The 23,121-nt window shown below is 40.7% G+C and overlaps 2 protein-coding genes across 2 annotated transcripts; one reads left to right on the forward strand and one right to left on the reverse strand.

Annotated features, from left to right (window-relative positions):
- Positions 1 to 3,111: 3,111 nt before the first annotated feature.
- WFDC13 (WAP four-disulfide core domain 13) lies at positions 3,112 to 10,990 on the reverse strand. The gene is made up of 4 exons (XM_011983807.1): positions 10,801 to 10,990; positions 8,407 to 8,557; positions 7,093 to 7,157; positions 3,112 to 4,073 (listed from the first exon to the last, which is right to left on the reverse strand). Exons 1-3 carry the CDS (start codon positions 10,886 to 10,888, stop codon positions 7,115 to 7,117), a joined length of 282 nt encoding a protein of 93 aa, XP_011839197.1. The 5' UTR covers positions 10,889 to 10,990; the 3' UTR covers positions 3,112 to 4,073; positions 7,093 to 7,114.
- A 10,046-nt stretch (positions 10,991 to 21,036) lies between these two features.
- On the forward strand, positions 21,037 to 22,452 carry WFDC10B (WAP four-disulfide core domain 10B). The gene is made up of 2 exons (XM_011983806.1): positions 21,037 to 21,181; positions 22,154 to 22,452. The coding sequence occupies exons 1-2, from the start codon at positions 21,091 to 21,093 to the stop codon at positions 22,282 to 22,284; spliced, it is 222 nt and encodes a 73-aa protein (XP_011839196.1). The 5' UTR covers positions 21,037 to 21,090; the 3' UTR covers positions 22,285 to 22,452.
- The last annotated feature ends 669 nt before the right edge of the window (positions 22,453 to 23,121 follow it).

Below are 23,121 nucleotides of genomic sequence, written 5' to 3' on the forward strand. Positions count from 1 at the left end.
CTATTTTTAATTTTAAAAGGAACATTCACTCTGTTTTCCATAGTGGCTGCACCATTTTGAATTCCCACTAACGGTGTGCAAGGGTTTCCTTTTCTCCACATCTTTGCCAACACTTATCTTTCGACTTTTTGATAATAGGCACCTGGCAAGTGTGATATGATAGCTCATATGGTTTTTATTTGCATTTTCCTAATGATTAATGATGTTGAACATCTTTTCATAGACTTGTTGGCCATTAGTATGTCTTTGAAAAAATGTCTATTCAGGGCCTTTTACTATTTTTTAATTGTGTTTTTTTTTGTTATTGAGTTGTAGGAGTTCCTTATATATTTTGCATATTAACTGTTATCAAATGCATTTTTTACAAAGATTTTCTCCATTCCATAGGTTGCATTCTCATTTTGTTGATTGTTTCCTTTGCTGTGCAGAAAGTGTAGTCCCCCTTGTTTATTTGTGTTTTTGTTTCTTGTGCTTTTGGTTTCAAATTAAAAAAATCATTGTCCAGACCAATGGAACTTTGTCCCTGTTTTCTTCTAAGAGTTTTACAGTTTCAAGTCTTATGTTTAAGGCTTTCATCTATTTTGAATTGATTTTTGTGTATGGTGTGAGTTTTCCCAATATCATTTACTGAAGAGATTATCCTTTCCCTGTTGTATATTCTTGGTGCCTTTGCTGGAAGTTAGTTGACTATATCTGCATGGGTTTAATTCTGGGCTCTGTATTCTGTTTCATTGCCATATGTGTCTGTTTTTTATGCTAGTACCATACTTTTTGGATTACTGTAGTTTTGCAATATAGTTTAAAATCAGGAAGTGTGATGCTTCCAGCTTTGTTCTTTTTGCTCAGAATTTCTTTAGCTATTCAGTGTCTTTTGTAGCTCACATGAATTTTAGGATTATTTTTTCTATTTCTGTGAAAAATATCATTGGAATTTTGATAGATATTGCATTGAATCTGTAGAGTAATTTGGGCATTATGAACATTTTAACAATATTAATTTTTCCAACACATGAACATGGGATATCTTTTCATTTTTTGTGTCTCATCTATAATTTCTTTTATCAATATTCTGTAGTTTTTAGTGTACAGATCCTTCATCTCTTTGGTTATATTTACTTCTATTTTATTCTTTTTGATGCTATTGTAAATGGGATTATTTTTCTTGATTTCTTTTATGGATAGTTTACAGTTAGTGTAGAGAAATTCAACTAATTTTTGTGTATTGATTATTTTATCCTTCACCTTTATTGAATTTGTTTATTAGTTCCAACAGATATTTTTGTTATTGAGTCTTTAGAGTTTTATACACATAAGATGCCATCTGTAAACAGAGACAATTTTCCTATTATCTCTGTTTCCTTCTCCTTTCATACTTGGATGCCTTTTATTTCTTTTTGTTGCCTAATTGTTCTGGATAGGATTTCAAGTATTTTGTTGAATAGAAGTGGTGAGAGTGGGCATCCTTGTCTTATTCCTGATCTTAGAGGCAAAGCTTTTAGCTTTTCATTATTGAGTATGATGTTAGCTATGGGCTTGTTATATACGTCCTTTATTATATGGAGGTACATGGCTTGTATACCTAATTTGTTGAGAGTTTTTACTATGAAAAAAATGTTGAATTTTTCTCAAGTGCTTTTCTTTTCTTTCTTTCTTTCTTTTTTTCCTTTTTGAGACAGAGTTTTACTCTTTCATCCAGGCTGGAGTGAAGCAGCATGATCTCAGCTCACTGCATCCTCCTGAGAGTCAAACAATTCTCCTGCCTCAATATTTTAGCATTTTATCCTTTCTCCCCTCATTAAGAGGTACTTACTTATTGAGCTCCTACTATATTTCAGTAACTATTCTCAATGTTGGGTATATAGAGACGAATTAAACAAAGTTTTGTCCTCAAAACTTGTATATGAGTCTTGACTCTGAGCCTGGAAAGCAGAACCCATGAACAAACAAGATTTCACCTTCAAAATTGTAAATTCCATTCCTAACACAGCCAAACCCACCTTTCCCAGCAAACCTAAAATTATGTTGCATTGTTGACTAAGCACTTAAAGGAGACAATGACAGAGTGACAGGGGTGCTCTCCAGAGGGCCACAGTCTTCATATTATTCATATTTATCTTCTTCCCAGGTGACAGCAAGAAAAGGTGACTCTTCTTTCATTGTGTCTCCCAAGCCTCCTTATTGACTTGGTATAGCCCCTACTGAACTACTGATCTTTCACCATCTCTGCTGGGATGGACTTAGAAGATAACTCCCAGCAAGAATTTGCAAGATATCCATAAGCATCGTTATTTTTTGACCAGTTTTATTCTGGCTTCATTGTGGCCACATTCTTGTCTCTTAGCTTTTCATCTTTATTCACTCCCCTGGGGAAGAGTTGGACCTACCTATTAGAGCATCTTTTCCAACATTCCCCATGCCTGTCACTTGTTCTTAATAAACTAAATAAACTCATGGTTGGCTGAAGCATCCCTTCAAGATTTCATCCTGGAGGGTCAGCCTGTCCTGTATGGTTATGTGTCAGGTACTTTCCAGTCCGGCCATGTTACCTTCAAAGCAAGTTCATACTGCTGAGTTACTGGTTACTTAAGCCTCCCAACCACCAGACTACAATCAAGAACTTAGTGTCACAAATTATGTAAGGTAAGTGGTGTTATCTCTATTTTAAGCATGAAAAATTCAAGTTTTGAAGAATTTAGATGACTGGCCATAGTAGCACAACTATGGTTAAGTGAAAAGTCATGGTGTATAGATTATATTCACTGATGAAGGGGTGATAATCCATTTTTCTTCTTCCTTAATGCCATTCCTTATGTCTCACCCTTCACAGTAAGTCCTCAAAATGTTAACAATAATCATAACCATTCATATTTCTGTCACAGTGCGTACAACATATTTTTATGCATATTATATCATTTGATCTTTTTGTATAGTCTTGTCAAAATGAAGAACAATTGCTTATGCTGTTTTCCTAATGAGGAACACAAGGCTCACTGGTATAGAGGTGAAGTAAAGGAGCCAAGCAGAGAAAGGCCCAGGCTTTGTGGAACTTGATGCTTGTATAATTATGGATATCTTGTTTTAGAAAAATAATGCAGAACTACTAACGCAAAATTAGGCACATAAGTGAATATTTATTTGAAATGAAAAATAAATTGCAACAAGTTACAAACTTACAAAAGCTTATGAACACATTAAATATCATGAATCCCAGAAAAATAACACGCTTTATTATTATTATTTTAAATACCTTCATAATACCTTTTTAATATTTTGTGGCTAATTATTTTTGATTGTCTCTTCTTATGACTATAATTTTTATATCATTTCTATAGAGAGAACAGAAGGATAATTCAGTCTTTGCTCTAGCATGGTTGATCAAAAATTTAAAGTTATGATTGGTAGTTTAGGAAAGATTATTTCCATTCCCATAACTTATCAGTAATGCCACATCTGTCATGTCCTCTGCAGTTTCTGGCTCAGGTGGTGCTACGTGCCTGGGACAAGACCTTGGAGAGTTCTAGCCCTTTGATTTTGATTTCATGACACCTTATTGCAGCCTCTTAGTCACTGATCCATCTTTATCAGGTCCTCACCACCCCCACTGTGTCTGTCCTGGGTTCATGATATGGCCATGAAGCCTTGAAGGCTGGCCCCAAGGAGGTTGCTGTGCAGTGTCTGGTTGATATTTCTCCCTGAGGTTAAATTTGGGATCAATTAGCCTGATGAGTGGAACCAAGGACACGTAATCAGTGAGGGTTGTCCAGATATTGATGTGATAGGTCCTTAAGACCACCACCAGGGCACAGATAGCATCCCTGGACTGGAACAGTGCTGTTTATCTCTATGCCAAAGTGGGGTTCCTGCTTCCTCTCCTCATTCCAGGAGGAAAGTGTGCTGAGCTTTGGAAGGGGCTCTTGCAAGTGTTGACCTAAAGTTTAAGCTTCAAGAGTTTTATGGTAGATTAGCCTTTATTGCCAAGCTAAAAAATGATTTGCAAGTTAGATATTGGGCCTCCAATTTCTTGCTTCTCAATACTTTCCTAAAGGTGGACCAAGAAAAAACTTTGTAGAGGCCTGTGGGGAAGGAAACATAATTAGTCCACTTGTTCTTCTGGATTCTTTAAACATCCACGGGTGATATCATGTTGGGTCTCTAGAGAATTACTGTCATTGAATTGTCTCTTGTCAGGCTATGCTTAGGAACTCCTTAAATAAATAGCCCCCAGAAACTTTTCCTGGAGTCTAACATGAGGCTGTCATAGAGGGTGCCCTCTGTCATGATGACCTTTAATTAGCCATCATTTTTTAGCCATCAGCTTTGTGTAGCTTAAAGCAATGCTTTCCATTAGAACTTTCTGTGTTCCATGTTTATAATGTGCAATATGGTAGCTACTAACCACATGTGGTTATTCAACACTTGAAATGGAAAGTAAGGCTAAGGAACTGATTGAATATTTTATTTTATTGTAATTCATATGAATTAACATTTAAATAGCCTCTTGTGACCAGTGCCTACAGTATTGGATAGATCAAACTCAGATTATTGAAACAGTGATAGCCAACCTGTATGTAAGAGACCTTCCTCACTCAGGTCAATTTGAACCACATATGGTCAGTTTCTGGTAGTAAAAGAGTCTATAGATTTTCTGAACAGTATTTCCTGCCCTGGACCAGGGGTCACTAGGGAGTGAGTCAGATTAGAATGGTGTCATTGAAGAGAAGAGCAAGATATGGACAAGATAATTTTATCTTGGGAAAAGTTCATTTAGAAGGGCTGCAATTGGAAGAAAAGTAGAATTGTGGCACTAGGTGACCACACATTTCCAGGTTGGTAACATTCATAGAGGATTTGCAGAGAGAAGCAAAGTCTTCCATAGTCACTGACTGGAAATTTAGTAGAGGAATTCAGATCTCTGTTAAATTAGCCTATCTTTCGTCATGAGATTTAATCACATTATTTCGATGCAGTACTTTTTACCTTGTTCTCTCTTAAGAAGATATTTTGAAGATCAGTGAATACTGCGTTAACTTAAAACAAGTGCAATGTTCACTGATCACTGACTCAGAGAAATTAAAAAGCAACCAACCAAACAACTGGAGTTTAAGGTAGAAAGTACACTGTGATCCCTTTATAAAACAGGAATTTTGGATAAAGGAAGAATTGACAAGATGTGGATAATAATACGTTCTTCTTATATTCTCTGCCAGCAGTCTTATATGTGCTTTGCATGTGTCCTTTTATTTCATCTTGATGACACAGCTAAGGGTTAGATATTTTCCATCTGCATTTTACAGATGGAAACATTGGGGTTCCGAGGACTTAGGAGATGCCCAGCGTCACCAGGTCAGCAGGCCAGAGCTGGACTGTGTCCCAGAGTAGCTAGGACCCTTGACCATAGTACAGAGATATTACCCCATGTGAATGGATACCATCGGGCTTTCTTTTTTTGCTTTTTTAGCATATTATAAGTTTTCATAAGTAAATATAGTTTTAAGAAAATAGTAGGCAGCTGATATTTGAGGGACTTTGGACTGTTCAGTGAAGATTTTCTTTGTAGGAAAAACTCATCAAATGTTAGAATTGATCTACTTTTTGTCAGCCTCTTCTCATCCCTATTTGAAAAGTCTGAATTGTATCCTTACTATGTGCAAGGCCTGGCGCTAGGTGCCAGGGTTCCATGGCAAAGAAGTCAGACACAGTTTCTGCTTTTATGGGACTCATACTCTAAACAAAAAAAATGCTAACTTGAACAATTATAAGAAAGTCTGATAAGGTTATGGTAGGACAAAGATAGGGCACTGCAAAAGACAAAGAGAGGGACTAATTCTGTCTGGAGTGAACCGGTGAAGTTTCTATGGAGTGTTTAATTTAATAGGAACCTTGAAGCATGAGTAGGAGCTCATCAGCAGCATGGTGGGCTCACTAGAGCCTGGGCAAGTGCTCATGCGCCTAAACTGCTCCACTGGCCTCCACCTGCTACTATTTATCACGTTCCTTTGTACAGGGTTAATTAAAGGACTAAGATGAAAGACCACCATTCTAATTTGGAACATCTGGAGACATCAGAAGGCCCATTAGAAGACCCTAAACTTCTAATTTTTTCTTTCAAATACTCTGAAACAAAATCCACCAACTTATGAATACTATCTTTTTTTTGGTGGTGGAATTCCACAGGACTCCATTTTGTTCACTATTCTTGAAGCATCAGTAAAATAATAAAGATGATTCCCACTCCCTCTTTTTTTTTTGAGATGGAGTCTCACTCTGTTGCCCAGGCTGGAGTGCAATGGCACGCTCTTGGCCCACAGCAACCTCCACCTCCTGGGTTCAAGCAATTCTCTTGCCTCAGCCTCCTGAGTAGCTGGGATTCCAGGTGCGCACCATCATGCCCGACTAATTTTTGTATTTTCAGTAGAGACGGGGTTTCACCATGTTGGTCAGGCTGGTCTCGACCTCCTGACTTCGTGATCCGCCCACCTCAGCCTCCTAAAGTGCTGGGATTACAGGTGTGAGCCACTGCGTCCGGCCCACTCCCTCTTTTTTCAGAGAAAAAACTGGAACCCAGAATGAGTGACCTTGTAAGTGAGTTGCTGACAGTTTCTACCTTTGCAGAGACCAAGTTCTTCCGTCTACATGACCTTGTGTTGTCCTCCCAATACCCCAAGGCATGGATGTTTTCTTCATCTTTCAATGAGGGAGGTGACTGTCTCAGAGAGGTACAGTGAGCAGACCAAAATCTCAGAGCGTGAAGGGCTCAGCTTGAGTCCTTGCCCAGGGTGCTGTTAACCCGGAGGCTGGAAGAGCTTGTTCCCTGACAAAGCCTCAGATCTGAGTGCCCTGGGTTCCCCCTGGGCTATGACTTGGTTCCTTATGTTGCTCTGTGTTGCAGAATTCATGCTGGACTGCACCCTGCCCCCTTCAGGGAGTGCAAAGATAGCCCTTGGAGGGGAATGATGGAGGAGGAGGCAATCAGGTAATGAGAGGTCATTCTGATCTTGTGGGAATGTGGTGCCCCTGGTGAGAGTACAGGAAGAAAGTGAGCATCCCTGGGAATCTCACACGAGGAAGGCCAGACCAAATCCCTCTACTTACAAAATGCGCTAGGAAATATGCCTCAGTTGGTAGGCATGATGACTTCTGAGCCCTTGGGTTTGTATCTGTAGAAGAAAAATATTTTCAAATATTAACTGGTGAAGTCTTATTTTTAGAGATATATTTTTTTCTTTCAATTACTTCCACCATTAACATTAAACCATGAATCTCAGTTCTCTCGCTATAGGGAATGCAGAACCTCAAAAAACTCAATGACACCAAAGAGTTATATATATACTTCTGCATTCCAACGTAGAACATTGAAAGATGTGGAATTTAATTGCAAGGGCTAGTCTCTTCAAAAAGAAGTGGTTGCCTAATCGCCAGCATTCACAGCAATTATGTTGGCAAGTAATGTTTTAAAGCTTACGTGGATTGTCTATTTTAACCTCACTATTATTATTCCAGTCTTAAAGATGAGGAAGTTGATGCCCAGAGAGAGGTTCATTAGCTTGTCTAAGGTCACTTATCTAAGAAGTGGTAGAGCCAGGATTTGAGCGCAGGTGTTTGGCTTTGAGCCCATGCTTAATCACTCTGCACATTATCTCATATGCTGGGTATTCTGCTCATGGTAGGGAATACAGCAGGGAACAAGACTGCCAGGCTTCCCTCAAGAGGCTCATTGGTTGAGTCTTTCACTGTGGGTCTTTTGAAATTTCATTTGGGCCTTGCAAAGCAGGAAAAAACAAGAGTCCTTATTTTACTCATGAGAAAAAGAAAGTAAAAAAGAAGGAATTGTCTTACTCAAGGTCATAGAAAGACATAGTTGCAAGATGGGATTAGAAACCCATGTCTCATCAGCACCCTATGTTCTTTCTGTGCCCTGGGAGCACACTCCATTGAGCAGGCTTGCGGCTAGTGTTAATGTCTGTACAATTAACCAAAACTTCCTTTGGGCTGGATCTCCAGAGCCCAAGAACACTGGTGGCCAAAGGATGGTGTCTTGTGAAAGGAGGGCAAGCAAAAGTGTAGGACAAATTTTGCTTTGGGATTTTGGTTACACCTGCAGGTAGAGTGTCCCTGGGATAAGGGTGGATTCTGGGTCGGGGGAAGGTCTGTGGATAAAGGGATTTGTGGGTGAATTCAGAGAGGCAGAGACAGAGATTCATGGATGTGGTGATGGGATGTGGTGATTGGGAGGGGAGGAGGGCTTTTCTAATCAGGACTTTTATGGAAATTGCCCTTGGCATGTTGGCAACATGGCCACCAAGAAAAAAGAAAGGAGAGATCCAGCACAGTTGCTGGTAAGAGACTCTTCTGCTGGGCTCCCACCAGCAGCTCTAGGATCAGGCCTGGATATGAGATATCTCTTACCTCTTGCGCTTTTGAAGTGTATCTGATGAACAGACTATCCCACAGAAGGATGAACAGCACTGAAATCCTTTCTGGCAATCTTCCTGCATTGTACACAGTTGAGTACAGTTTTCAGGCGCTGATATGCAGGGTGGAGGTTCCAAGATATACTCTGGAACACAGAACAAGTAAGAGAAGGGCCTCACCAACAGGCTGGAGTAATGTTCAGAACTCAGAAAGCCCAGGGAACTGCCAGGAAACCTGCCACCCTCATCTGCCTTGCGTGGTTCCAGGGTGGTGGCATCAGGTTTGTCCTCAGCTGCTGCCTTCGTCTGAGTTCTGAGCAGGGAAGCAGGGCATGGATATTTTTTGATCAAGAATAGAGTTCGGTAGAACCCTGCACCCACTGGTCATTCACCATCCTTGTAGTTCAGATGCCAAGTCCCCATTGACTATGGTTGGATCGATATCAAGGGTATTAATGGTGTATGTGGTGAACAAGAAAGAGGTTTGTACATTCGTTCTGTACTGACTCATTGTGTGTTCTTGAGCAAGTTGTAGAGCTTCTTGGTAACAACATAGTTTACCCTGGGGTTAACCTAATGTGGGTTATTTGTGTATAGGAATAATGAGTGAAAGGTAAGTTTTGGTAAAGGATGAAGACCAAGCACTAAACTGAAGGTACTGGATCAGAGAGCTGGGTCCCAATTCACAAGTAAGTTCTGAGAATGATTTCTTTCATGGTAAGAAGGGTGGGGATTTCAGAATGGGGTTCAAATATTCAGCTTCTTTTTCTTCCTTGGTGTCTCTCAGTCAGGAGGCCAGAGCACCAGGATGCCCCACTTTCTACTGTTAGAGAAGAATAAGCATCTTTATGTTTACTTCCTATTTCCTCCCTTACCCCCAAGTATTTCAGTTCAAAGCTAAGACCTACCTGCCCTGGGAGATTCTTTCCTAAGGCCACAACCCACAGTCTCCTTTCTATTCCTGGACTCTAAGGATGGGCCCCATTAACCCCTTTCCCCAAGCCCTTCCAGGTCCTAATTTTTGTACCTTGTGACTCTCCCTTTCTTTGGGGGCAAAAGTCAAAAGTGGGGCATTCTATTGCCCATCTGTGGGTCTATTGCTCTGCAAATATTTGTAATTAGAAGGAAATCTATAGGATATTATGATGGTTTGAAAGGAATGAATGAAGAAAGAGGTCATGACTATAACTGTAGAAGCAAATGGCACCAGAATTGGGGTAAAATAAGCTGAGGTCCAAGCTGTTGACAATTTAACAGAGACCAATAACTAGTACTCACCCCTGGCCTCTCAGCTCTTCTGTAGCTCACTGGGGCACTGCAAGAAATTGGAACTAGTCCACACTTTGAAGAGCTTGGGGCTCAATAGAGCAGTTTAGGGATAGACACCATGATCCAGAGATCTCAGAGAGGTCACCCTTTTCAAGTCTTGACCCCTCTTCTGGGTATCTGGTCCCAACTTCACTCACAGCACTTACCAGTCTTTTAGAAAGCCTCTTTGTGCCTTTCCTCAAATTCTGATTCTTCAATTAACTCTACCCTGGGCACTCCTATTTTCTTGTAGCTTGCTCAGTCCCTCTTAGTCCTACAAACCTACATGACTTTTCTGAAACTTCTAAAGCAGGATCTAGCCTCCCTAGACACATGAGCTACCACACGTATCCCTCTTCTGAGCCACCAGTATTCTAAAGATGTTTTCCCCATAGAAAAGTGGATATATGATGAATAACAGTTCTTTTCCCACTTGGTATTGGCTAAGGTCAACATTACTATAGCTAGAGCTCTTTTGAGTTGAGCTGGGCAGTGGTGGCTACTGAGATGGACTCTACACTGTCCCATTGATGCTAATTGCCGGTAATTCTGCAGTACCTCTGGAGTTTGAAAATGTGGAATAAAATGCAAAACTTTCTTTCCTTCCTTCCCAAAACATCCTTCAAGGCCAAGGTTATGTAGATTCCAGCTTGAGTTCTACCAACTTTGTTGTCTCTCTGTTTTAACGCTTGAAAAGGGAATCCAAGCATCCATGAAGGAACCATGGGCAGCAAGACTAAACTGGATGATGAAGCTGATCACGTTTACAGCATTTAATATTACTGAGCATTTACCATGGTTTAGTAAGAGTGAGCTATGTCTGCATGCATTATCTGTTCTCCTCCAATGATCCCCATATAATTGTATTCATTATAAGGATAAAAACCTAAGACCCAGATACTTGGCCCAAGGTCACTCAGCAACAGAGCAGGGATTCAAACCTAGATCTTGCCAATAATAAAGCTTGGGCCCTTGAACATGACACTGTATTTTTCCAAGAGGTGTGACAGACTGTCAGCCCTCAGATCCTCTCCTGTCCACAAATGTTACTTCCCTCCTTGGGCCCAGACCCAGCACCTACTCAGAGCACGCTCCTTGGGACTCCCAGGCACCAGCTGCAGTGCTAGGCAGAACACCACCAGGAACTGGAGAGGCAGCACAGGTTTCATGGTGCCAGTGGGACGGGTGAGTAAGTTCTGGCCAAGGATTGCTGGGTTTGACCAGGCACTGCTGTGACGAGAAGAGAAGGAAAGAGGGCAAAGTGGAGGCCCAGTGTGATTAGCCTTTCACCGTGTACTCCAATCAAAGCAGGCAGGGCAGAAATCCAAGCACCTCCCAATCACACCCACTCCAGGGCCATGTAGTGTTTTCATATCCTCCTTTATCCTTCTAGTCTTGACCTTGCTATCTCTTTCATCTGTATCTAGATCTTATTCATATATTCATATCCCTTAACATTTTAAATAATTTTTCCCTGTGGAAATTGTACATGTCTTTGTTATATTTATTCACAGAGGATTGAATTTTTTTTTTTTTTTTTTGGTGGAGTCTCACTCTGTCACACAGGCTGGAGTACAGTGGTGCGATCTCAGCTCACTGCAGCCTCCTCCTCCTGGGTTCAAGCAATTCCTGAGTCGCTGGGATTACAGGTGTGTACCACCACGTCCGGCTAATTTTTGTATTTTCAGTAGAGACAGGGTTTCACTGGGGTTATCCAGGCTAGTCTTGGACTCCTGACCTCAGGTGATCCACCCTCCTCAGCCTCTCAAAGTGCTAGGATTACAGATGAGAGCCACCATGCCTGGTCTGAGGCTTGAAGTTTTAAAAGGAAATTGTAAATGGTATCATAACTTTTCAATTAATTCCTTTTGTTTACTGCTCATGTAGAGAAGTTAACTTTCCAGCTGGCTCAAAAATCTCCACCATAACAATTATTTGACCTCACTGAAACCAACAAACATTGACTCTTCACTTCCCTATTTTGTAGTCCTCCCCTCTAGGTGATTACTTTTCTTTCTATCAATGTAGGATTCAGAACCTGTCATTTAAATCTCCTTGTTTGAATCTGCCTACAAAAACTGCAGCCCTGAGTGAATCCAACCATCAATTTCATTGAAGCTTGAACCTAGGCAGATATTTGTTGCTGGGGGAAAATAATTCAACTGTGCTACTAAACAGCACAATAGATGCACCATCACCAGACCAAAAAGGGTTTGGTAGTCTTACTAAGTTTCTTCAGTAAGCCAGGGTTCCCACTCTCTACAAATACTATTTCAAACTTGCTTTCCTCTCTTTAAACCTTGGATCTTTTCCTCTTTCAATGAATCTGTAGCTAGTTAGCTTGCTAAATTCTCCCGTGGTTTATTATGGTTTCTTTGTGTGTTCTCTTCAGTGTTTATCATATCCAAATAAGAACAGTTATAGTTTTCTTCTTCAAACTTTAAGCCATTTTTAATGCCTCACTGTGCTGGCTAGGCCCTTGAGTACATCATCATCTGTAAGTGGTGATAGTGTGTATTTTTGTCTGATACCCGATTTAAAATGAAAACTTCTTGTTTTCTCTTTTAGAACTGTCTCCACTTTAGTTTCTCATAAGCACCCTCTATCAGGTTTAGAAAGTTTTCTTTCATTCCTAATATAACAAGAAATTTTAAATTAGTTTATGTCAGATTATGTGTATTGCTTTTTTCTATGTATATTGAGATGATAACATTTTTATCTCCTTTAATCTGTTAATGCGTTGAACATTCAGGTTTTCAAACATTAAGCCATTTCTATGGTAATATAAGGTGATCATTAAATATTATCATTTTTATATTGTTTGGTTCAGTTTGCTATTTTGGAGGTATTTTACATCTATGTTCATAATGAACTGGGCCTGTAATTTTTCTCTCTCATATTGTCCTTACCTGGTTTGGTAGCAAGTTTATGCTGACTTCATAGGATGTGCTGAGTAGCAGCCCTTCTTTATCAATTCTCTGGAAATTCTTAATTTAAGATAATTAGTTACTTGAACTCTCAACTCTGTTTTTCTTGCACAAATATACTCATTTGCACCTTGTTGTTTTCATTTAACAATATATCCTGAAAACTGCTCTCCAGTAGTTCATAACGATTTTTCCTCTATTACGGCTGCATTTGACATCCCTTGCACATGCACCTTAGTCATATAGCCAGTCTCCTATATTTAGGCATTTAGGTAGTTTCCAAGATTTTGCTATTATAAATAAGGCTGCAATGGACAATGCTGCATAATTTTCTGTATCGTTGGAGGTATAATATCAGTACATTTCTAAAAGTGTGATAGTTGGTTAAAAGGATAAATGCATGGCCGGGCGCAGTGGCTCATGCCTGTAATCCCAGCCCTTGGGAGGCTGAGGCGGGCAGATCATGAGGTCAGGAGTTTGAGACCAGCCTGGTCAACATGGTGAAACCCCATCTCTACTAAAAATACAAAAAATTAGACGAGCATGGTGGCAAGCGCCTGTAGTCCCAGCTACTCAGGAGGCCGAGGCAGAAGAATCGCTTGAACCTGGGAGGCGGAGGTTGCAGTGAGCCAAGATCAAGCCACTGCACTCCAGCCTGGGCAATAGAGCTAGACTTTGTCTCAAAAGAAAAAAAAAAAAAAGGATAAATGCACATACAGTTTGGCAAGATATTGCCAATTTCTACTTTGTAAAGATTATACCTTTTTGTAATGCCACCAACAATGTGAGTGTGCATGTTTCCTACAGTCTCACTAACAGAACGTGTTGTCATGCTTTTGAATTTTTGCCAAAACAATTGGGTGAGAAATGTTATTTCTGTAGTTTTTGAGGTTCATTTACTATGTAGCATGCACCAGTACTTCATTCCATTTTATGGGTGAATAATACTCCATTGTATATATATATATCACAAATGTTTATCCATTCATCTGTTGATGGACATTTCAGCTGTTTCCTTGCTTTGGCAATTGCAAATAATGCAGCTATGAACATTTGTAGATGAATTTTTTTTGAGTATATATTTTTAATTCATTTGGGTAAATATTTGGGAGTAGAACTGCTGGGTCATATGTTTAACTTTGTATGTTTACTTTTTTGAGGAAACTCCAAACTCTTTCCACAGCAGCTGAACCATTTAATACTTCTATCAGCAATGCATGAGGGTTCCAATTTCTCCACATGCTTGCCAACACTTATTATTTTCCTTTTTAAAAATTATAGCCAGTCAAGAGAATGTGAAGTGGTATCTCGTGGTTTTTATTTGTATTTCCCTAATAACTAATGATGTTGAGCATATTTCCCTCTCCCTCTCCCTCTCCTTCTTCTCCTTCTTCTCCTTCTCCTCCTTCTTCTTCCCCTTCTTCTCCTTCTTCTTCTTCTTCCTCTTCCTCTTCCTCTTCTTCTTCTTTTTTTGATGGATTCTCACTCTGTTGCCCAAGCTGGAGTGCAGTGGTGTGATCTCAGCTCACTGCAACCTCCGCCTCCTGGGTTCAAGAGATTCTCCTGCCTCAGCGTCCCGAGTAGCTGGGTTTACAGGCGCCCGCAACCACACCTGACAAATTTTTGTATTTTTAGTAAAAATGGGGTTTCACCATGTTGGCGAAGCTGGTCTTGAACTCCTGACCTCAGGTAATCCACCTGCCTTGGCCTCCTGAGGTCCTAGGCTTATAAGCATGAGCCACTGTGCCCAGCTGATATTAAGCATATTTTCATGTGCTTGTTGGTCATTTTTATATCTTCTTTGAAGAAATGTATATTCAAGTCCTTTGCCCATTTTGTAATTGGGATTTTTTTTTTCCCTTGAATTGTAAGAGTTCTTTAATATATTCTGGATACTCTTATCAGATAGATGATTTTTTCAAATATTTTCTCCCATTCCATAGGCTGTCTTTTCACTTTTTTGATAGTCATTTGAAGCACAAAAGTTTTTAACTTTGATGAAGTCAGATTTTTTTTCTTTTGTTACTGTGCTTTTGGTGTCTCTTCTAAGAATCCATTGCCCAATCCAAAGTCATGAAGATTTACTTCTATATTTCTTCTAATAATTTTGTAGCTTTTATATTTAAATCATTGGCTTATTTTTGAATCAGGAAGTGTGAATTCTACCTTTTCAAGATTGCTTTGGCTATTCAAGCCTCTTACAGTTTTGTAACTTAAGGATCAGCTTTTCTATTTCTCAAATAAAGAAAAATCTGGGCAGGCGTGGTGGCTCACGCCTATAATCCCAGCACTTTGGGAGGCCGAGGCAGGTGGGTCACCTGAGGCCAGGAGTTTGAGACCAGCCTGGCCAACAGAGTGAAACCCCATCTCTACTAAAAATATAAAAATTAGCCAGGAGTGGTGGCGCATGCTGGTAGTCCCTCTACTCGGGAGGCTGAAGCAGAAGAATTGCTTGAACCTGGGAGGCGGAGGTTGCATTGTGCTGAGCTTCTGCCACTGCACTCCAGCCTGGGTGACAGAACGAGACTCCATCTCAAAAAAAAAAAAAAAAAAAAAAAAAAAAATTCTGTTGGAACTTGATTGGAATTGCATTGTAATGCTGTCTTAATAATTTTAAGTCTTCCAATACAGAATATGGGATGTTGGCCAGGTGTGGTGGCTCACGCCTGTAATCCCAGCACTTTGAGAGGCCAAGGCAGGTGGTTTGCTTGAGCTCAGGAGTTCGAGATCAGCCTGGGCAACATGGCAAAACCCTGTCTCTACAGAAAATACAAAAATTAGCTGGGCGTAGTGGCATGCGCCTACAGCCCCAGCACCTGGGAGGTGGAGGTTGCAGTGAGCCAAGATCACGCCACTGCACTCCAGCCTGGGTGACAGAGCCAGACCCTGTCTCAAAAAAAAAAAAAAAAGATGGAATGTCTTTCTATTTCTTGAGGTCTTCTATAATTTCTTTCAGCAATGTTCTGTGTTTTGTGGTATATAAGTCTTTTACCTCTATGGTAAAATTTACTTCTAGGTATTCTATCCTTTCATAGCCTGTTATAAATCAAATTGTTTCCTTAATTTCCTTTTTGGATTGCTCATTGCTGGTGTTTACAAAAACAGCTGAGATAGTTTTACTTTCTTCCCAATTTGGATGACTTTTATTTCTTTTTATTACTTAATTGCTTTGGTTAGAACTCCGTTACAATGTTGACTAGCGGTGGTGAAAGATGCATCATTGTCTTATTTCTGATCTTGGGAGAAAGATTTGGATCTTTCACAATTGAGTATAATGATCATTGTATATAGTTTTTTATAGGTGCCTTTAATCATGTTAAGGAAGTCCTTTATTTCCTAGTTTTCTGAATTTTTTTTAATCATAGAAGGGTGGTGAATTTTGTGAAATGTCTGTATCAATTAAGATTGGAAAACTTTGAGAAGGATTGGTGTTAATCAAAAAAAATTTAGTATAGATTTTATCAGTGAAGTCATCTAGCCCTAGGCATTCCTTTGTTGAAGAGAGTTGTGTGTGTTTTTCAAAAATTATTGATTCTATCTCTTTATTTGCTATAGGTCTGTTAATATTTTCTATTCCTTCTCAAGTCAGTCTTGGTGATTTGTGAGTTTCTAGGAATTTGTCCATTTCCTCCAGGTTATCTAATTTGTTGGTGTAAAATTGTTATAGTATTCTCTTATAATTTTTTTTAGTTCTGTAAAGTTGGTGGTGATGTCCCACTCTAATTTCTGATATTAGTTATTTGTGTCTTTTCTCTTTTCTTCTTAGTCAATCTAGCTAAAGATTTTCAATTTTATTGATATTTTAAAAAAACCAAGTTTTGGTCTTGTTGATTCTTTTTATTGGTTTTGTATTTCCTATTTCATTTGTCTGTTTTCAAATGTTTACTATTTCCTTCCTTCTGCTAGCTTTGGGTGTAGTTTGTTCTTCTCTTTCTAGTTTCATATGATGTAAAGTTAGGTTGTTGATTTGAGATCTTTTTTTTTTTTTTGAGACAGAATCTCACTCTGTCGCCTAGGCTGGGGTGCAGTGGCGTGATCTCGGCTCACTGCAACCTCTGCCTCCTGGATTCAAGTGATTCTCCTGCCTCAGACTCCTGAGTAGCTGGGACTACAAGGCTCGTACCACCACACCCAGCTAATTTTTTGTATTTTTAGTAGAGATGGGGTTTCACCATGTTAGCCAGGATGGTCTCGATCTCCTGACCTCATGGCCTACCTGCCTCAGCCTCCCAAAGTGCTGGGATTACAGGCGTGAGCCACTGCGCCTGGCTGAGATCTTTCTTTTTTAATGTAAGTATTCACAGTTATAGATTTTTCTACCCTGAGAACTACTTTTACTACATCTCATAAGTTTTTGTATATTGTGTTTTGTGTTTTTGCTTTCATTCGTTCGAAAGTTTTTTTCTAAGTAATTGGGACTACAGGTGCATACCACCATGCCCAGTTAGTTTTTTGTAGAGACAGGGTCTTGTTATGTTGCCCAGGCTGGTCTTGAATTCCTGGGCTCAAGTGATCCACCCACCTCAGCCCCTCAAAGTGCTGGGATTACAGGTGTGAGTCAACATGCCTGACTCAAAGTGTTTTCTAATTTCCGTTGTGATTTATTCTTTGACTCATTGGTTGTTAAAGAGTGTATTAATTTCACATTTTTGAGAATTTTCCAGTTTTCCTTCTCTTATTGATTTCAGCTTTGTTCCATTGTGGCTGGAGAAGATAGTTTGTATAATTTCGATCTTTTTTTTTTTTCTTTGAGACGGAGTCTTGCTCTGTCACCAGGCTGGAGTGCAGTGGCGCGATCTCAGCTCACTGCAACCTCTGCCTCCTGAGTTCAAGTGATTCTGCTGCCTCCAAATGATTCTCCTGCCTCAGCCTCCCCAGTAGCTGGGATTACAGGCGTCTGCCACCACACCAGGCTAATTTTTGTATTTTTAGTAGAGACAGGATTTCACCATGTTGGCCAGGATGGTCTCCATCTCTTGACCTTGTGATCCACCCGCCTCAGCCTCCCAAGGTGCTGGGATTACAGGTGTGAGCCACCGTGCCTGGCCTGTATAATTTCAATCTTTTAAAATTTATTTAGGCTTGTTTTGTGGCCTAACATGTAGTTTATCCTGGAGAATGTTCCATATGTGCTTGAGAAGAACATGCATTCCCTTCTTGTCTTAGGTCTGTCTTAGGTTTATAGTATTGTTTAGTACCCTATTTCCTTATTGATTTTTCTGTCTGCGTATTCTATTCATTATTGAAAGAGGGCCTGGAATGCTTTCCAACACCAACAACCAATTCTCCTATCTCTGGACACCAACTGGGTGTTCCAAAATTTAATTTAATTCTGACACTAACTACTTGAAGTTAGTGCAGACCCCATAGCTTATAGGCCTGATTTCATAAGACTACTCCCAACTTCAGGTGCCAGTTGCAAGTCTTGGGCCTCCTGCACTTTTGATCTACTGGCTATAAATCAGGGGCTCCCACAATCCCATCTGAAAGTTTGATAATTTGCTGGAACAGCTCACAGAACTCAGGAAACACTTAAAGTTTATCAGTTTATTATAAAGGATACAAATGAATAACCAGATGAAGTAAGTAGGGTGAGCTTCAGAAGGATTCCAAGCATAGGAGTTTCTGTCCTTGTGAGTTGGGTGTGCCACCCTTCTGGCACATGGATATGTTCACCAATTCAGAAGCTCATCAAATCTTATTGTTTAAGAGTTTTTATAGAGCTTCAACTCCTTCCTTCTTTAACTTCCTGGAGGAGAGTGGGTGGGTCTAAAAGTTCCAACCCTCTAATCACTTGATCTTTCTGGTGACCAGCTCCAACCTGAGGCTACCTAGGGGCCCCACTCCAAGTAACCTCATTAGCAGAAACTCAGGTGGAATCAAAAGGGGCTCCTTATGAATAACAAAAGACATACCTATCACTCAGGAAATTCCAAGAGTTTTAGGAACCTTGTGCCAGGAACTGGGGACAAAGATCAAATATATTTCTTATTATGCCATGATGGGATATTGAACTCTCCAACTATTACTGTAGTGCTATGTCTCCGTTCAATCCTGTCAGTGTTTGCTTCGTATATTTTGAAGCTCTACTGCTTGGTGTGTATATGTTTGTAATTTTTATATCTTTTTGATGAATTGGCCCCTTTATCAATATATAATCATGATTTTGGTTCTTTTAACAATATTTGACACAATGTGTATTTTGTTTGACTCTAATATAATAATCACAGCTCTTTTTGCTACTATTTGCCATATGCAGAAAATTGAAACTGGGTCTCTTCCTTATGCCTTATACAAAAATTAACTCAAGATACATTAAAGGCTTAAATATAAAACCCCAAACTATAAAAACTCTAGAAGAAAATCTGGGCAATACCATTCAGGACATAGGCATGGGCAAAGATTTCATGACAAAATCACCAAAAGCAATTGCAACAAAAGCAGAAATTGACAAATGGGATCTAATTAAACTAAAGAGCTTCTGTACAGCAAAATAAACTATCATCAGAGTGAACAGACAACCTACAAAATGGGAGAAAATGTTTGCAATCTATCCACCTGACAAAGGTCTCGTATCCTGAGTCTACAAGGAACTTAAATTTATAAGAAAAAACAAACAATCCCATTAAAAAGTGGGCAAAGGACACGAACAGACACTTCTCAAAAGAAGACATATATGCAGCCAATAAACATGAAAAAAAGCTCAACATCAGAGTAATGCAAATCAAAACCATGATGAGATACCATCTCATGCCAGTCACAATGGAGGTTATTAAAAAGTCAAGAAACTACAGATGCTGGTGAGGTTGTAGAGAAATAGGAATGCTTTCACGCTGTTGGTAGGAATGTAAATTAGTTCAACCATTGTGGAAGACAATGTGATGATTCCTCAGAGATTTAGAACCAGAAATACCATTTGACCCAGCAACCCCATTACTGGGTATATACCCAAAGGAATAGAATCATTCTGTTATAAAGACACGTGCATACGTATGTTCATTGCAGCACTATTCACAATAGCAAAGACATGAAATTAACCCAAATGCCCATCAATGATAGACTGGATAAAGAAAATGTGGTAAATATACACCATGGAATACTATGTGGCCATAAAAAGGAATGAGATCATTTTCTTTGCAGAGGCATGGTTGGAACTGGAAGCCATTATCCTCAGTAAACTAATGAAGGAACAGAAAACCAAACACTCCATGTTCTCACTTATAAGTGGGAGCTGAACAATGAGAACACATGGACACAGGGAGGGAAACAACACACCCTGGGGCCTGTCAACGGAGGGAGAGCATCAGGATAAATAGCTAACGCATGCTGGGCTTGATACCTGGGTGATGGGTTGATAGGTGCAGCAAACCCCCATGGCACATGCAACAAACCTGCACATCCTGCACATTTACCCCAGAACTTAAAATAATATTAAAAATATAGCTCAATCATATAGGGTTTTGTGTAATGAATTGTTAAGAATAATTTATAATTAGGCCGAGTGTGGTGGCTCATGCCTGTAATCCCAACACTTTGGGAGGTTGAGATGGGTGGATCAATTGAGATCAGGAGCTCGAGATGAGCCTGACCAACATGGCGGAAACCCATCTCTACTAAAAATACAAAAATTATCTGGGTGTGATGGCACATGCCTGTAATCCCAGCTACTCAGGAGGCTGAGGTGCGAATTGCTTGAACTCAGAAGGTGGAGGTTTCAGTGAGCCAAGATCACGCCACTGCACTCCAGCCTGGTGTGGAGTGAGACTCTGTCTAAAAGAAAAAAAAGGAATTTATAATGAACACATCCATTATATGCAAATAGTCACCTCTTAAAGGGGCTCATGATATGATTTCTGCCTTCACAACTATGGAAATTGGAGTGTCTATCTGTAGCTACCCTCACCCCCCCAAAAAAAAACTTATGTCACTTCTTTTTGAGAAATAATGACATTGTAAATATTTGCATGACTAAATAAAGGTGGCAGAAGGTAGGTAACAAAAGATAGCTGATTCAAAAATGAGAAAATAAAAGATGGTTTACAGAAGAACTAAAAGAGAATGTAATAAAATATGGGTTAATTCTAAGCACCTTTTAAAAAATGCTATTTTTTCTTTTCTTTTTTTCTGTAAAGCATTTTGTAACTAGAAAGCAGAAATAAATAGTACCTTTCAGAAAAGAAAAACTCTGTTAGCAAGAACACAGGACTGGTTATGTGAGAAGAGGCATCATTCCTGCAGAAGCCCTATCCTGTATGGAGAAGGACAGGGCTAGGAGAAGGCAAAGGCAGGAAGCAAGGACTCTTGCTCTGCCTTGACTTGGCTAGTGGAGCCAGCGAGGAGCTGAAGATCATTCCTTCTTTCTTTCCTTCCCTCTCCACAGGCAGCTCTGCAGGGAAGTCTGTGACTGCCTGGCCAAACTTAGGGCTCACGTTCCGGTCAGAGTCATGGCACCCCAGACTCTGCTGCCTGTCCTGGTTCTCTGTGTGCTGCTGCTTCAGGCCCAGGGAGGATACTATGACAAGATGAGGATGCAGAGTAGGTGATGGGCTGCTGGATGGGTGAGGGGGAGTTGGGTAGGGGGAACGGAGGAGATGTGTCCAGTCTGAGTAGGACCTAGAAGTTGGAACCTTTCTGCATATCCAGCTCTGGCCACAATGCTGTGCAGACTCTGGACTGTACCAAACCATGGCCCTTCAACCCCTTTTCCTGGCCTTGGGATTAGTAATGGGAATGAAGGGGGAACCTACATCTTTTGTTGTTTGCTCCCAATACTTAGAGACAAATGGTACATCCCATAGTGAAAGGTGCACCAGGACTGAGAATCCAATGGGAAAGCAAGACAATTATTCTTTGATTTATGCACACTTGTGAGGAGTAAACATCTAGAAGTGGTTATGAGGGTAGGTGTAGGTGTAGAAATGGGTGTAAGTGTAGGGTAAAAAGGACATAGAGCAATGAAAAGTTGGGATATACAGGGCAAAGTTAAGTGTATCATCAAAGCAGCCAGGAGAGTGGTGGTGGGAAGGGACACTAGGGACAGTGACAGTGAGGAGAGGAAAGGGAGGGATGAAAGGCAAGTTCATCTTCTTGTCTGGGCTCTGCAAATTCTGGAGAATAGGGGAGGGCTTGGAAATGTCTCAGGCTTCTTTGAGCTCTCAGGGTCAAATTGTAGATTCTATGGGGGCAACTTCACTAAGGTGACTCCTATGGGAGTGACTTCACCATGATTAATGGGGAGACAGAGTTCTGAATGCAAGTGTATGGTGAGGGTCCAGGAAACCCAGGCATTGAGGTCTACTGGGGTGAGATGCAGAGCAGGGAGACAGAATTTAAGATACTGCCAAACACTAGGATTGGTGATGGGCCAGAAGGAAGTTCCCTGAAGAATCCAGGAGAGTTGTAGTGGTCAGGGGGGCCTTGGTTCTGGGGCCATGGAGGAACTTCAAGCTTGAGAAGGGTGCTCTGTAGGTGCATGGTTTCATTGACCCTGCTTCTGCACCATTTCAGGAATCAAGATCTGTGAGAAGCGACCCAGCATAGATCTATGCATCCACCACTGTTCATATTTCCAAAAGTGTGAAGCAAATAACATATGCTGTTCAGCCTTCTGTGGGAACGTTTGCATGAGCATCCTGTGAGTGGGAGAGTGGGCTGGGATGTGCATCCTGCTCCCTGAACCCTTCCATCCGAGACTGTGCCCACATCCGAAGCGCAACGACATCAAACCATTAGCACAAGAACGTCAACAGGAATGTCACCCTCCCTGCTGTCTGAACTCCCTGTCCCTGTCAAATAAACCAGAACAAATGCCCAGGGATCCTGCCTCTTTTGCTGCCACTACAGGTGATCATTGAGAGCTCACTGTAGCCCCCACAGGTGCCCTGCTTGTCTTGTGTCCTGGTCTTCAATTTCTCTCCCTGGTTATGCTTCTCTACCCTCCCTCTTCCTCTTTGGCCCATGTATCCCTGCCAGCCCTCAGGAGGCCCAGCCCCTTGCTGTTTTGCTCACTGAACCAGTAATCCCAGGGGGAGGAACTGCTCATGTGCAGCATCTCCTGATGCTAAGAACATTTCTCGCCCTGGAGTCAGAAGGACCCATTAAGCATGAGATGGGTGGTAGTTAGAACCCGAGGTGAAGAGTGGGAGGCCTCCAAGCACTGCTTTGGTCTCCTTAGCCTTGGTGCACCCCCACCTGATGCTCCCCAATCTCTTTCTGAGCTTCAGATTGCTCTTTCTTTACAATGAGGATAATGAGTCCCAGGAAGGCCAGCGACATGCCTAAGGCCATAAGAGAGTGAGAGGATATGATGTGGCCGGAAGAGAATGTTTCCTCTGGGCTCACTTTTTGCTCAGTTCTCTCCATTACCTGAGACCAGAGGCATCCTAGTGAGAGTGAGTGCCTGCACCAACCCCAAACTTCCTCCTATCCTGCACCCACCAACATGGCTACTCCTCTAATAGGACCCAATTTGGGTC

This window comes from Mandrillus leucophaeus, unplaced genomic scaffold (genome assembly GCF_000951045.1).
Source record: "Mandrillus leucophaeus isolate KB7577 unplaced genomic scaffold, Mleu.le_1.0 Scaffold255, whole genome shotgun sequence".
Classification (NCBI taxonomy): Eukaryota; Metazoa; Chordata; class Mammalia; order Primates; family Cercopithecidae; genus Mandrillus; species Mandrillus leucophaeus.